Here is a 16346-nt window from a genome sequence, read left to right on the forward strand (position 1 = left end):
AAAAAAAAGTTGTGCTTTTTTTTTTTTCTTGTTACAGTAGAAAGTGCGTGTTTGGCATATGCAAAATCTTAATATTGGATTTACATCAGGAAAAGAAGCCAGGGGATCTCTCCAGGAAATACATGCTCTAAAAAATGGGCAAATCCAAAATGGCAGCAGCTGAGGGACAAAACACTGGAGGTTTCAGAATTGTTGCAGGGTAAAAGGCTCCATGAAACACAAGGAACCCCCATCAAGTGTGGGGGTTTTGTTTGGTTTTGTTTTGTTTTTTTAAAGCCTGCTCTGAAAACTTTCCAGAAAAAGTTCTACTTTTGCCTGTTTTGCAAACAACTAGAGGGCAAATTCAGGCAACTGTGTTCTAAAGAGATGCATACTCTAAACAAGGCTGCCAGTAATAAAATATCCCTACCGCCAAGTTTGCAAGGCTGAAGATGTCCTTGTGAAGCAACGATGTGCTAACTAAATCATACAGTCTATTATGTTTAATACCTATCCTGTGTCCAACATTGGGAGAAGCAGGTGCATTCTCTCAAAAACCTTTCATAAAGTGTTCTTTCTCTGCATTTTTAGGCACAATTACTTTGCTGTAAATGTATATATTTATGAATTTTATAAATAAATGACATTATAAAAAAATCTCCATAAAGATGCTAGAAGCTACCACACAGGTCTAAAAAACTAGTCAATAAAGAAATATTCTTTCTTTACTTCAAAACAACAGCAGTCTCTGAATTCATTTGCACATTTATTCTTTCTCTTACCAGCTGTTGCCCTTTTGGACCCCAACCAGCATACTGAAGCTTTGCATTGCTGACCTCAGGGGGATACAAATTCTGAGGATCCCTGCAAAAAGAGAAAAATAAGATTTCAATTTCAGGAATGTTCTTATTTAAGCTGGTGCATACCTGCTTTGGAAATCCACCATGACCTCGTACAGTATATTTCAGCTGGAATCACCTAACGATTAGTGCCAGATTTCAGTAGGTTTGGTTGTGGTTTTATTTTAATAATAAGATAAGCATTATACCACTAGCAAGCATTGGTAAGATCAAGTATTTAACTGACGATTTCTGTTCCTTATTGATATAAAGTCAAACACATTAGTTCCACTGCTGACTTGCCTAAGTCTTAAGAATTAGTCAAAGGATGGCAAACAAAGTAATTGTAGTTATCAACACTGATGAGGTCTACCAAGGATAAACAATAATTACATTTTAAAATTATATTGCCACAAGAAAAATATAATTTCATCTTATTAATCTTATGTGTCTAATAATTCTCATTTAAACATAACGGCAGGAAAGTTTAGCAACTGTATAACAACTGATATGCAGTTTGGCTACGAAGGCAAAAGTTCCAATTAATACAAAATATCTTATTTTTTTTAGAAAATAAAATCAAAATGCTTTTCTTGTTCTTTCATCCACTACCTTCATTTTGTAGAAGAACTTCAGTGAGACATAGCAAATGCAATACAGAAAAAGGAGACTTTATTGGTAAATGTCAGAGCAGCATAATGCCATTTTATTACAGCACAGATAGCATTGCCTTGGCTGTATTTATACTCAGCACATAGAACTACATTAAATATTCTGAAGTCACATTGTTGCAAGTCTGTGTACAGCAATATTCCACAAACAAGAACACTAATAAAGCCTGTACACAGTATGGCTCATTAGCAGATCTCAAACTGCTTTAAGGAGTAAGGGAATTATCATCACTGGTCTGCAGATAGGAATAACAAGGCAATTTGAGGCCAACATCACCCAAAAACAGAGAAAGGAGCCAAAGCCTGCTTAGCCTTTAAGCAAAAGGCCTCTCTTCTCACACAGAGTTTATTTCTTCATTAAAGGCAATGTTTTCCAGACCATATTTTCAAAACAGAACAAAACCGAATGCAATAATTAGACACCAGCTGAATTATCTTTATTGCCTGTTTTGTGATCAGTGCTGTACCACAGTTATGCTCCAGCTCTGCCCTTCCAGGCAAGTTTTCCCTTGGCTGCACATTCCCGCTGCACTGAGGCAGCTGTACCAAGTTCAAAGACAGCAGCAAGAGGAATGCTTAGAAATTTTGTGCAGTCTTTCTGAGGTGAAAAAAACAAGGTTTTCCTTCAAATTCCAATTTAAAGGCCAGCTAGAGTCATGGCAGACGCTCAAGGAGGACACCGATACCTACAGCTTCCCGTTCCATCCTACCTGCAGCTGGAGCAGCAGCTTCTGCTCTCCTGCTATGAGGTGTGCATCCGTGGTTATAAACCATAACCCATAACGTCTACAAGGCTTCTGGGAAGAGTTTCATGGACTTGATCAAAATTAAAGTGGTCAAGATGACAGGCTCGATGCAGATAGGATATGGAAGGCCAAGAGTGGTTCATTATGCACAGACCCTCATGTCTCAGTGTATTGCAGGGTGGCCTGGAGAGCTTTTGGCTCTACAGACAAATGTCATCCACAACTGGTACTGGTGGAGTAAAATTATGTATGTTCTTTCTATGGCTTTTAACCCGAAGTCATATTTGTATGTAGCTTAAAATCACTTCTGTAAGGTATGGATAAGAGAACACATAACTCTGACCATAAACTCTAACAGCAGCCACAAAATTCCCATTAAGAAGAACAGCCATATAACTTCTTCTGGATCTTTTCAAGCTTGTATGCAATAGCTGCTTAAATTTAAAGTCAGCTATTCCTGTTAATCTCTTTGGTTAGATAGCTTGATTATCTTAACAGACAGTAATGTCTGAGTGCAGGAGAAGAGAGAAAAATAGTGAATCAAATCAAAACCTCTTATGGGAGAAAATAAAGTACTGTTTATCACACAAACTACCTAGTTTTGTTGGAGTGTTTTTGTTTTATGTTAAAAACATAAAATTGAAAAAAAGTTTTGTGTGTGTGTGTATTTTTGGTGGTGGTGGTTTTTATTTGTTTTTGTTTTGGTTTTTTGTTTGTTTTTTTGTTTGTTTGTTTGTTGTTGTTGGGTTTTTTTTAGCCTGTGTTGTACAGTGGAGCAAGAGAGGGAAATATTATCACTAAATAAAAAGTTTATACAAATGGTAAGAATTCAAAGCTGTAATGCCTCAGATAACACAGGTAGAGCTAAGGGATAGTCATACCAACTACAGCAAATGATTCAGAGCAGAGTTTTCCTCTTTTAGAAGAGGAAAAACTCATAACACAATGAGTAATGCTGCATAAACCAGCTTTGGTAGCTGATAAGGCAGAAGGAAAAGCGCTCCATTCGACCTACCAGCAAAGAGCTCTGCTGCAGAGAAAAAGTAAAGCCATCTTCCATTTCTCTTGTATGACTGAGGAAAAAAAAGAGTTGTATCTCCTGAATTCCTTCTCAAGTTGTTTGGAACAGCTGGGAACCTTCTTTTGTAGCAAAATCTTGTTTGTTTACCTTGAAATCTTTTGAAAAATATGTGGATAGAAAGGCTGACTGGTGGAACTGCATATTATCTGGAGGTGCCTGATTTACAAATCTAGTTACTATAAACCTCCTCTATATTCAGCACGTAACAGCAAGCACATCCAGGCTGTGATGTAGACCACTCAAGGCAGGTGGTAGCCAGGTATCCATTTTCATGTTGGGAGATACTCTTTTCTACAACGGGACATGAAAGCAGTCTAAGATCTCAGTTTTCCCTCACAAACTTTCCTGAGAGATGGACATTTTCCTCCTGGTACATTTTGATTTGTTCCTCATCTCTTCTGAAGAGAGTCCTCTTCCCTAGAGTAGTAACATTCACTTCCTTGCCTGCAGTAAACTTCAGTGTCATGTGCAAGGGGACTGAGAAGACATCCCTCCTCGCCAAGCCTGATCTAGCAGTCTTCAGAGACACTGCAGTGGTGATCTGGAGATGGGCTGTATTAGCAATGGCCAGTGGAGACCATGCTGTCGGCAGCCCTGTAAGCAGCATGGAAATGGAGTTCACCTGCTTGTGAACCCTACAGGGAAAGACCAGATTCTCATAGGCTTACTCAGGCTACATTGGGTGCATGGTCTGTGGTGGAATATGCATTGACTCCATCGCTGGCAGCCCCAAGCGACCCCTTTATTCACCCATAGAGAGAGGAGGAGGAGTTATGGCCAAAACCCTCTACTGCTCTCCTCAGGAAAGCTCTTGGTGATCCTCAAACTGAAAAGTCCATTTAGAGAGAAGCTATCACACACATTTCTGATTATCTAACACTATTCTGGAGCTTTAGCTCTCCTTGGAAAAATGCCTTAAGGCTCAGACCAAATGCACACCCATATCCCAGGATCACTCATCTATTTTCCAAGTGCTGTATAAATGTTTGCTGGTCATGCTGGTCAGCTCCTTCTGGGAGGTATGTTATTGCTCATAAGCTACAATCGTCCATAGCTACACCTTTGCTTCTCCTTCGAAACGGCCTGCTTAAATTCCTCTGTATTTTTTCCTTGAATCAATCAATATTATGGGTCATCTCAGCCTCTTCAAAGAGCCGGTGCTCCTCACAGACCCTCACAATTAGGGTTTGTTTGGATCTGAGCCTTCCCCTTGTGAGCTCATTTGTGTAGGATGCTGGCTTGGAAATGGGCTGTTTTGAAGGCAATCTGAACATCTCTTGTTACTGGTTTGCATGAAGAACTCAATTCCCTGCATCCTCACACCATGTTTGCTATTTCCTTATCGAAAAGAACCTTCATCTTCATTTCCAGCCAAAGAAAGAGCAAGGCCTTATTAGAGGGTTGCCATTATTTCTTTCACCTCTTAAAATGATTGATTTTAAAACTCAGAAAAGAGAGTAATAATGTTGCTTTGGGCCAGACAGAAGATGAAGCAGGTGCTGTATAAACTCTTCCACATTAAGACATTGTCTGGACCAGAGGCTGTTAAATTGCTCCAGACATGGGCATGATTTCAGCACAATGTTCAAAAAAACATTACTGAAGTAGTAAATTGTGAAATTTGCTCATTTAGATGAAGCTTTCTGCCAAAAAGACTCCACTCAAAATTTCTGAATAAGAAAAATCCTTAAGTGTAATTAGCATGCTGTCTGCGAAATCATTTTTGCTTGTAATTTAGCTCTGAACATATATGTGTAATAAAAAAACCCTTAACAAACAGATCAGGCTGCCTATTTTTGACCTTATAAAATACCATGATTAATGAAGAACTAGTTTTACACAGATTGTATTGTCTGACACTTTTCTCCTATTCTAAAGAAGACCAATTTCCCTCAGAGACTTCATGGCACTGAGTCTCTCCTTGAGCACAAACATGACAAACTGTCCTACATTAAGTTCTCCACAAGTAACTTAAAAAACAGTAGAAATTTTCCATTGTAATTGAGAGAGAGAGGCTCCTTTTACTTCAGCAAAAATGTTTCACAATGCCAGACTGGAAAAGCCTGAAACTGAAAAAAGCGGTCAAAGTCTAAGGTATGTTATAGGTTGTTCTTGCAGGGTTAGTTTTGATAACTTTTAATTTTAACTTTAAATACAGAACAATAGGATTTGTACGGAAATTCTTCGTTCATGCTGCCAATGTGAACAAAAATGCAAAAGTTTGCACCAAAGGCTGCCCTGTCATGTCCATCTTCTAAACAAATAAAACTTTGTATATGTGCCAGAGTGAGTTCTTAAGAAAAACTTTGAAACCCCTTGATTAACTATGCTGTGGTTCTGGAAAATATAGAAAATATATCAAGATTTCCATAGTATATGCAAAAAAATTGAAGAAATCAAGACAGTAAAAAAAAGTTTGGGGAAGGCAGAAATATCACCTCTTATTTGCATCAAGGCAGCACTGAATATTTTGAAAGACAACAGCCCTAAGCACATCAACTCACAGTACTTTAAGCCTTTGTCATTATTAGCTATATATATATATATGTATGTATATATATATCTAAACTACCTGTCTCAGCACCAGAACTTGGTGTATTCACATCTAATTCTAATAGCATAAAATCAGACAGCAACTTAGATTTCTTCTTCCTTAGAAAGAAGGAAAGAAAAAAGATATATAAACTACCATAGAGAAGAAATCTGGAATAGTTATAAAGAACTGGAAATATGTATTATGAGAAAATAGTGCACTGGAGAAAATTTGCAAAAAGAAATAAAAGCACGTAAAACATGTGTCCATAAATGTAGAAAGAACCATTGATAAGGACTTGGAGAAAGAGGGAAAGATTTCCAAGAAGCAGAAATGCCATTTCTTGAGAAGCAAAAATGCATTCTTAAACAATTAAATGTCTTATTTACTTCAGTATTCACTGAGGAGAAGAGGAAACAGGTGCCATTAAGAAAATCGCTTCCCAGGAGATACACAGTCCTGCAGAGACTTGCAGTAAGATAGAATAATATATAACACAAATGGAAATCAAAAACTTGCCAGAACAGATAATCAAGAAATCAGACTGTCAGAAAATGCAACTAAAAGAATCCTCCTGGAATTCTAATAAAAGTGCTTAAATAGATGGGGAAGGCTCTTCCATTCATCTAGGCTCATCTGCTATTAAATATTTAATGCGCATACTCATACGTACACATATATTCCTTATAGCACTTTTCAGTGAATAAAAGTAGAAGGAGCTAATGAAAGCAATTTGAACTTATTATTTTCAGCTACAGACACACATCAGATCATTCAGCTGTTCTTAAGAACAACTGAGCTCACCAACTATTTTATCCAAGATGAATGAATTCTATGGATTTAGAGAATGAAAGATAAAGATCAAGGGAATCTAAAACATTTGTCCTTAATTTGGCAATCCAGTCAGATTCAAGCTGATATGGGCTCAGAGGGCTTTTTGATTATAGTCTGCCTGTCTCTGTAAAGCATCCACCAATGTAATATTTGGTACTGGGCCTGCAAGATCATGCACAATACTAATACCACTTTAAAATCAATCACTTGTCAAAAAAGGAGACACCAGCTTCCATTGGGAATTCTGGAAAAGGATGGCACAGACTTGCCTTTCTGGTGAATGTCTACGAAAACTGATTTAAAAATGCATCGTAGACTGGTACATGACCACGAGTCATAGTAATGCAGGCTGGAGGACTGCAAGGTCTTGATCAAAATCTCTAGGCTTCCCCTTAGCAAGCAAACAGTGGAAACAGTCCTTAGATACTGGTAGCACTGCTTTTAAAATGATGACATTATCATGGTTCTCATGTGACCCCTTTAAATCATAGATGACAGACTGAATTTTTACTACATTTTTTTAAAGAACTTTTGTCCTGGAGTCTTATTTTGTCCCCTAAACAGAAAATGAGAGGTGATAGCATTCAGGCGATAAACACAAGCACTTAAAAGGAATTTTGTCTTACTCATGTAATTTTCTCTTACTCTATAGAGGTTTCTGAGCTGGCTCTGATCTCAGAGCTATTCAAGGCATGAGGTAAGACACTGGATTTAGCAGGATTTCAGGTCTATTTATCTACAACAGAGGTATGGACAAATGAAAATCTTAATGTTTGAATGCTATCAAAAAGGCTAGTCAGAATTACAGCTATTCAAAGATCAGCTAGCTAAAATATGGACAAAAAATACAAATTGAAAACAAACAACTCAGTCAACACCGCAATGTTGAAGAATGAACTGGGAAGATCTCAGCAATAATGAGCCCAGGATCAATGTACATGGTTCTTCAGGGCAACTCTGTCAGTCTATGGGAAAGGATGTTTGTGATGAAACAGTAGCATTTTCCATCCAGCTGACCTTGTCTGACTTCCAAACCCTAATAAAAATATAGCACCATGCTGTGATGCCTGCAGAGAGCAATATGGCATTATTAGTACATAAAATGAGATACAGTTGTGATCTTCTGCTACTGGTGCCAGCAGAAGTGCCTCGTTACAATATGACTTCCCTGGATGCTGGGTCACACTTTTAATTGGGGCAAGAGATTGATTCTTAGGCTGGTGCTCTAAACTAATCTGACAGTTTGTGTTACTAGGTTTCAGAGAAAACCAGAATGACTCAGTATTCTCCATATCTTTTTGAAAACTTAGAGTCTCTGTTTAAATCTTATTTCTTCTCATGTCAACAGGATAGGAGATCTCGAAGGTTTGTGCAGAGGTTCTTAGGAATATTGAAACACAATATTCTTCTGAACAGCTTGTCTCCACATAGATCATGTCCTCGTCAGTTAAAATCAACAAGGCATATACTTCCTAGAGCGATTATTTCTATTTCTTATCAATAGTGATACCTTCACTTTTAAGCAATACTACAATTAGCCTGATTTCAGACACAGTTTAAAAGTCAATTATAAAATACTCTCCTTATGTAAAAGACTAAAATACTACTCTAGCCCCATAACAGAGATGTATAAACCTCAAGTACACGCATATGGGGAAATGCTTGCCTTTGAAAGGGGATGTAATTTCTGCCTTCATGACTCTGCACACAGATGTTGCTTTCATTCCCCTATCTACTTCTTATGTGTGACACGGGAAAACAACCTTTTTTCTTCCTGTCTTATCTCCTCAAACTTGTAGTGGAGCATTCAATAAATGGAGGATTAGGGTATAGGGGTGGAGAGACATCAGGGCTGGTGTGACACAGTCTGGGCAACCAGCCCGGGATTCTATCACCTTTGCCATAAAGAGACTTTCTCAGTTGTTAATTTATCAAGGAAAGCGGTGGCTGTAGCATCCTTTTTCAACCCCTTTTTTGTGTTGCCAAAATTTCCTCATTCCATTCTTCTCCATGTGTTCTGGGCTCCCTAATGGTGCAGGATGCCTATTTTGGGATAACAAGAGATTTTAAGCCTATTAAATTTTGTTAGTGTCTCCCTGTGAATGGTCATAGAACCAGGTAGCAAGGATGAAAGGGAGCCCCAGGACACTGCTGATGCACAAGAGCGCTATGGCACAGACCGCTATATATTCCTCAGAGGTGGGACACAGATCACTATATAGTCCTCAGTGACTGGGCACAGGTCTGTATATAGCCCTGACTATATAACCTAAGCCCAGGCCCCATTAAGCCCCACAACATTGAGGAAATTCCCATAATCTTGCAGATTTGGGTCCTGCAAACTGTCTTTTTCTCAGATGCCCACAAAAAAATAGATCTTTGTCCTGTAACATGCAGCAGAAATTCTTCATGCTGTGTAATCACACAACACACTGCGAGTTTAAGTAGGCTGAAAGAGTTTATCACCCAACCACAGCAACAAATAACCAAGGCCCAGGCTGCAGGGTGTCTCCACAGCTTGACAGCAGCAGAGTAAAAACATCCCTCTGGGGAAATGCATGTCTCTTGTCCCTATTTTAGTGGAAAACTCCCCAGAACCTTGAACATTAGGATTAAAATACAAACAACAAAAAAAAAAACCTAGTCTCCACTATGGAAATCCACCTACAGAACAATTTCATTTCTGGAATGGTGATGCATGGAAACAGCAATTGTACAGGCTGTGGTTAACTGTCTATTCTGTGCTATGCACCATAATTCTACACATTCTCTTTCAGCCACCTTTATTTCACTTTTCTGTCAAAACTCCATGTACTAACTCAGCCTTGTTGAGTATGAATAAGGAGGAAAACCCAGGTTAATGTGCCAGGTTTTAGCTGTGGTCAGTGTTGGGATGTGCATGTACCCTGTGGCAATGTCAGCTTGGAGGCTGACCACAGCCTGGGGACCGAAGGAGTTTTATTCACACTGAGACATGCAAACAGTTCCAAATTCAGAGAAGTCTCTCAACAGTGAAGTACATTTTATTCCAGAATAGAATTTAATAGGAACACTGCCTCCATTTCATGGGATGCTGCCTCAGATAAACACTATGTTAGAGTTTGGTCCAAGCCTTTCTTCTTTCCTTTTATTTTTTGTTTTTCTCCTGATGAGCCATAAGCTATTGACCTTTTCTGTAAGATAAGGAGGTTGGTTGCTGGGCTTTTCTCTGCTAAACTGCTAACATCTGCATCTAACTATTAATTACCCAATATATTATTTTTTTTTCCAGTCTCAGTTGTTATTACTCTAATCCTTAATATCAAATCCTCCCATCAGGGGACTATTGGTTATTATTATAGCTATACATGGTTTCTAAGGTGTCCACCCACATCACAACTGATTCTGGAAGAGAGAAGCATGTGGTAAGAATTGCTTTGCCTACACAGGAAAGGAACATTTCACATTAAAAATGCTCTGCAGTGACCAACATGGGTGAGCAAATGGCAAATCTCCTAGAGAAATAATATGGTGTTGAGCTGCTGAAGTGGATTTCCTCCCACTGGCACAGCCAAGAGTCCTGCCTGAACCACCTTCTGAGGCTGAGCTGCTTTCAACCTGCCTCTGCCTGAAAGTGAGTGATGCTCAAATAAGGGCTTTGCTTAATAAAATGCCGTCTCTTTCTTTTTAAAGAAGTACAAAATGTATTTGCAAGCAATAAGCCAGTGTGTGATTCAACCACTGTTCTAATGCTTTACAAAGTGTTTAATTCAGATGATTATAAAAAGTGAGAAGCCCAACAGCTTCATCAGGGCTTGAGCCAAATGCCAGTAAACCCAAGTGAAATATTTCTATCCACTTCAGAGGATTTAAGGTCAGGCTCCACAATCCAGCTATCAAGTTTAACTCTTCAAAGGGCTAGTCTTCTGCTGTCAAAATACAACTGAAAAAGCATATCACATCATAAGGATGTTGTTATTTATGGTCTGGCACAAAAGTCACCACACTATGCAGCACAGGTGCCTTAATTAACTATGTAAACTATCTCAAAAAGACAATAAAACTATGGAATGTTAATTGGTAAAGAGTGATGAGAGAGAAGTAGCAACAGCAGATTCTTCAAAAACTGCAGAATACATTTTTTCAACTTATTTAACAAATTTCACATTGTTGCTCAATTATACGTACCTTTTTATAAGGGTTTATTTCAACCTTTCTGTACCATTGTTGAGGGACAATATTCAACTCCTCCTTAATTAGCTGAAAACAGACTCTATTCATTACAGTACTTTTTCCTCTTAAAAGAAAATGTGGGCTCTAGTACAAGTTTGTAAATGTAAAAGACTGAAATTGTGGAGCACTCTCTACAGTAATTATCACACATTGCCCCTGTTGAATAAGCATTATTTCTCTCCTTGCTTTGTGGATGGGGACACTGAGGCACAGGAAGATTCTTTAATGCTACACAACAAGCCAGAATAAAATAAAATAGAACAGTCTTGGTCAAACAGACAGATGTCTGCAGCAGAGCCAATTCCCTGAAGTTTTTTTAACTATGATTTTAAATAATGAAACACATTTTCCTTTTACTGTGAATGTGGAAATGGGAGCATGTGCAAGGAAAACCTTGTTGTCTTTCAAAATATTGTACCAGAGGGTATGTGCAAATTTGATGAAGTTTTCTTCAATTAACTTTAGCCTCTTTCCTGCCAGCAGCTTGTATATAAGAAGACAGGAAGATTAGCAAGAGCTCTGCACAGAGCTCTACAGACATTGCTTTGAAAATTTACTCAGTGAAGCACGGGCTCAGTTCCTCCTCCTGTTATCACTTCAATCTCCAATGCATATTTTTTTAAGTCACAACACTCAAGGGACTTCTCTTGAAGTTACTGGGAGTTCAGTGTGGGGTACACGTGCAGTATTTCACAGACCCTCGTCAGTGTCGGCAGGAAGAGCTGAACTCAGCTCCGCTGTTGCTCCTGTGATCTACTTACCATGTTCCTCTGACTACACCATATAAATCTGAGAAGAAATATGGATTCTGTTGAGGAGTAACTGTGCACGATTTCTTTCTTCCCATACACAAAATCAATGAGGAGTGGGAATAACTGCTGATTTTCTCCCTGATCCCTATAAGCAAATTTGGAAGCTCCTGTTGGTTGCAATAGGACAAGGTTTTAAACAAAAGGAGAGGAGATTCAGGCCAGACATGAGGAAGAAATGTTTTACACTGAGGGTGGTGAAACACTGACCCAGGTTGCCCAGAGAGGTGGTGGATGCCCCATCCCTGGAGACATCCCAGGCCAGGCTGGACGGGGCTCTGAGCAACCTGAGCTGGTGAAGATGTCCCTGCTCATAGCAGGGGTGGCACTGGATGAGCTTGGAAGATCCCTTCCAATCCAAACTATTCTATGATTCTACGACTGATGTGCCCCAGCTGGATGTGTTAACACCATGCTGAGAGCTCATACGAGGGGTCAGCACTAATCCCTGCTACTTACCTGTGCTTAGAGGGAAACGGCTCATGCAGCACTGGATGAAAACTGAGAGGTCTGAGGAAATGTATGTTTTATGCTGGCCTTTATTTTGGGGAATGCAAACACAATACAGAACTGTAAAAAAGTTTAACATATCCACTGGTCACAGCAAAAAGAGAAAGACAGAGGTGCTTCCTTGGATATCAATCCAAAATTAGCTCTTGTTTAAGACCTGCAGTGCCAGATTAAACCAGTGGTCCAGCGGCATGCACTGGTGTGAAATGACCCTAACACTGGTGAGGGAAATCCTGCAACAAGGTTATGGGAACACTCTGGTCACTCATGGCCTGACCATGAAGACCCTGAACAAATTAAGCTTTTCCCCTTATTTTGGTGAATGATGTGAATTAAAATCATCCATATTGGATACAGTTGGAGCAATATTTTTAAAATCCACAAAAGAATAAAATGATTTTCAGTGGTTGGATTTCATAAGTAGGTTGCTGCCTACATTGTATTGCTAGAGTTTTATTTTCAAAAGTGAGTAAAAATAATATTAGGAAATAACTGTATTTAATATTTATCTTTTCCCAGCACCTTGCACGAGAGTTCCCTGTTCCACATCCAGACCTGCAGATGCTATTGCAGTAACTATAAACTACCACTATCTGGTAATTACAATGTGGCAAGTGAAACTGTGGGGTTATGAGAGGAGCTTTCCAAAAATATTTATAATGCGGACAGCTGTAAGCAATTATCAGCAGATATATCTGAAAAACAGCACCGTTCAGAGGAGAGCAGATGGGATGGTACTGAAACGTTCATACCAGGGATCATGAGCAGCAAACACAGAGGCTTGTTCCACTAGATGGCACCCGGCGCCAGCGTCTCATTTTTTGGGTGAACAGCAGGAGAAAAATGGGTGACATGCAGGAAAGCTGAACTGAACATAACCTCCCTACGCATCTCAGCCCAGAAAAATTAGAACTGTGGATCTCAGCTGGCTCCCCCTGTGAAAACTGAAAACCACAGACCATTGAAAAGAGAAGGCAAATGTGGTGAAAACGGTAGGGGTTTCTACCCCGAGTTCACCAAAAGGCTGCGAGAAGGCTGAAATAACAAAAAAGGAGAAATTAAATCTGTGCAGGGTCCCTCCATGGATACTTACTCCCTCTTCTAGCTCAGCCTTATTTTCATTTTTAAATAAGATCCCTTGAGCCTATGTCATTGGTATATAGTAGTTGTTCTTTAGAGAGCCCAATTGTGCTATGCTTCCTTATGTACTGAGTTCGCCTTCACAACAGCTCTCATGGGAAAATGTAGCATCCATGCACCCTGTATAAAATACCATTTGTGTTAGGGACATGCCCAAATTGGCTTGTCAAACTTACAGAGAGCTCAGAATGAAATCTGGAAAATGCTCGTACAAGCCCCTTTTGACATCAGACACAGCCTGAATCTGGAGAGTCTGCAGAACACGGCAAAAATAACTAGAAAATTCCCTTTAAAAAGCAATTTATGCTGGCAGATCAATGTCATGTTATTTAAAAAATGATGCCACTAATTAGATTAATTGCCTTCCTAATTAGTTAGCCTCAGCAGGGGTGTAGCAAGGGTGTGAGTGGGTAAAAAGCCTGAACTGTCTGGTCTTCCTGATGAGGTAGACCATAGCCAAGGATGAGAAAGAAGGTGGAAAAAGCACAGGGAAAGTCACACTGTGCCAGCCCATTTCCAGGAGTGAGTGTCTGTGAGTGGGAGGGATATTGCAGAGGGGAATGAGGGTGCTCAATGCTTGTTGCTCAGCACCAAAGGCTTTTGTCACTTCTGTCTTTGTCACATGGAAGGTAAGGATGCTGCCTGTGGGTTGCAAATTTTGTCGTCACCAAAGGACCTGGAATGTCAAAATGAGGGGAGCCTTGTGCTGTGTCAGTGTGCTTGGTCCTGCACTCAACAATCTTCATCCACACACATCTGCCAGAGCAATATTCCTCTGTCAAATACAAAATACATAATGAAAAGATTTTTAGCCCTTCATCCAACAGAGACCCTACTTTCAGTTGTTGTATTTCATCACCTTTTAAATCATGTTCACCTGCTACACGTCCTCTCTCTTCATGCACCACCCTAAAATACACACAGAACTCTAAAGGAACAATAAATGTCCATGTTCTGGGGAAACAGTTATGTGCCACCCTTTCCACCACTCACACGCACTATGATCACCTGAAAGATGAATGCAATTGTTATTGTACAACAGGGTTTGCAATGCCTGTGTACGTACCCGCAGCCTAAAACACTTCATAAATCATAGCTGTACCAACACAAAATGCAGCAATCCCTCCAACCCTCCTCCTGCCAGCGGTCGCCTGATCCATCACTATGTCACGCAGCAGGGACACTGATGCCTGACACACCTACGTGCCTTCTGGCACCATCTCACTTTCCAAATCTTCCCCTTATGCTGTACACTTCTCCTCTGACAAATCCACCCCTCCAGCTGCTGGCACCACTGCTCATGCAAACACAGAGAGCGAGGTGAAACACAGCGGAGTGTGCAATAGAGCTTAAGCTGGGGGGAACAAGAAGCTGGTTGTCAAGGATGAAGAAAGATCATGGAGTAGCAGCATACTGCCTGGACCACTGTATTGTTATTGTTTAGCATTTCTAATACATACTATGCATGATAATTCTATTCTTTTCCACCTTTGTTTTGTCTGGAATACAGCTGTGCTGTCAGTCAAATGCTTTCATTCTTAGCCAGGTTTACTGCAGATACAAAGCTTGCGTGCTCATGGTGTGTGTTCATCCTTTGAACTCCACACCCTTTGAGCCCACAAGATCTTTTCAGATACATTGCCAGAAAGATGGAGCTTTCAAAAATTAAATAAACCCAGTAAGTTGCTGAAAAACAAACAAACAAACAAACACACACCCTAAACCAAAATTAAAAGCCCTAACCAACCAACTAAACAACCCCCACAAACAAACAAACAAACAAGAAGAAAGAAAAGTAAAAACAAAGACCAGACTGAGTTAGGGAATGAAAGAGACTGAAGAAGTCTGGAGCATGTCTCACTGGGACACCAGAGCTTTGATGTGGATGATGGTGGGAAATCTCCTTATTCCTATGATCCAGCTGTACATTGAAACGTCTTAACCTCAAGCTCCTGATTTTTTGTGGTGAGTCAGTCCCAAGACACACACTGTAGGGAAGCAGACTTCACAAGCTCCTGGGCTCACAGATTTTAAGACATGTATGCCTCTAGTACAGAGGGTTTTTTGAACAAAGTATTGTTTCTCTGTTGTTAGGTAGAAGCCAAAGAAAGTTATTTCAGCTGTTGTTGTTTTTGGAGGTTATTTTATTTCTTCTTCTTCCTTTTTCTTTTTATTGGGGGGGAGGGGGATGTGTGGATAAGTGTGCTGAGACAAATCCTTGAGGAACACCTCAGTCCAGGTGCAATACTAGTTTATTTGGGGTAAAAAAATGCTGAGAGATGTGTTTATATCTTGCCATTGAATCTGTGCTTCTGTCATTAATCCCAGTGGTTACTGTACCAAAGAAACTGGATTGGAAAGAGAGCATGGGCCTTAAAAATGCAGGTGGTGCAATGTCTGACTAGTAGGACTTTCGCCCTTAAAACATCATTCCTGTGCTAAACAGTGAGGAAACACTGAGCACACAGGCATGGCCAGGATCCTGCCTTCTCTCAGAGGCAGGCACATGGCTCATAGATGCACAAATCAGCAGGACTTTAGGACATGACCTAGTGTTTTCCTAAGTCAGAGACACAGTAATCCATTTAATAAGGTGGTCTGGGTGAGAGTGGGTATAAACTGAAATGGGAGGTTCAGACTGAATATAAGCGGAGACTTTCTCCCTGTGAGGACAGTCAAGCAATGGGAGAGGTTGCCCAGCAAGGCTGTGCAGTTCCCACTCCTGCAAGATTTCAATCCTAGCTCAATAAAGCTCTGAGTAACCTGCTTTGACCAGGAGGTTGGACCTTGGAAGAGTCTTTCCAGCTGAGTTACCTGGTGATCCTATGATAAGCCTGTGTACAAACCAGGCAGAATTTTTTTTAAACTTTGCAGGCTTTGCCAGCTATTGCAAGGATCCCAATACCTACTACCTGTTTAGCCATAATGCACAGAAATGTCAACTCAGTGAAGAAGCATAGCAAAAACTGAAATGATATCTTTTATGTGCAAT

The 16346-nt window shown here is 39.9% G+C and overlaps 1 protein-coding gene across 1 annotated transcript in view; it reads right to left on the reverse strand.

Moving 5' to 3' along the window:
- DPP6 (dipeptidyl peptidase like 6) overlaps positions 1-16346 on the reverse strand; it is a gene marked incomplete at both ends in the record, with an annotated part of 413796 nt that overhangs the window by 100448 nt on the left and 297002 nt on the right. The window contains one exon of the mRNA XM_080340056.1: positions 762-843. Coding sequence (XP_080196182.1) covers positions 762-843 — 82 coding nt within the window. The remainder of the gene's footprint in view (positions 1-761; positions 844-16346) is intronic.

The sequence above is a fragment of the Nesoenas mayeri genome (assembly GCF_963082525.1).
Source record: "Nesoenas mayeri genome assembly, chromosome: 2".
NCBI classification, from domain to species: Eukaryota; Metazoa; Chordata; class Aves; order Columbiformes; family Columbidae; genus Nesoenas; species Nesoenas mayeri.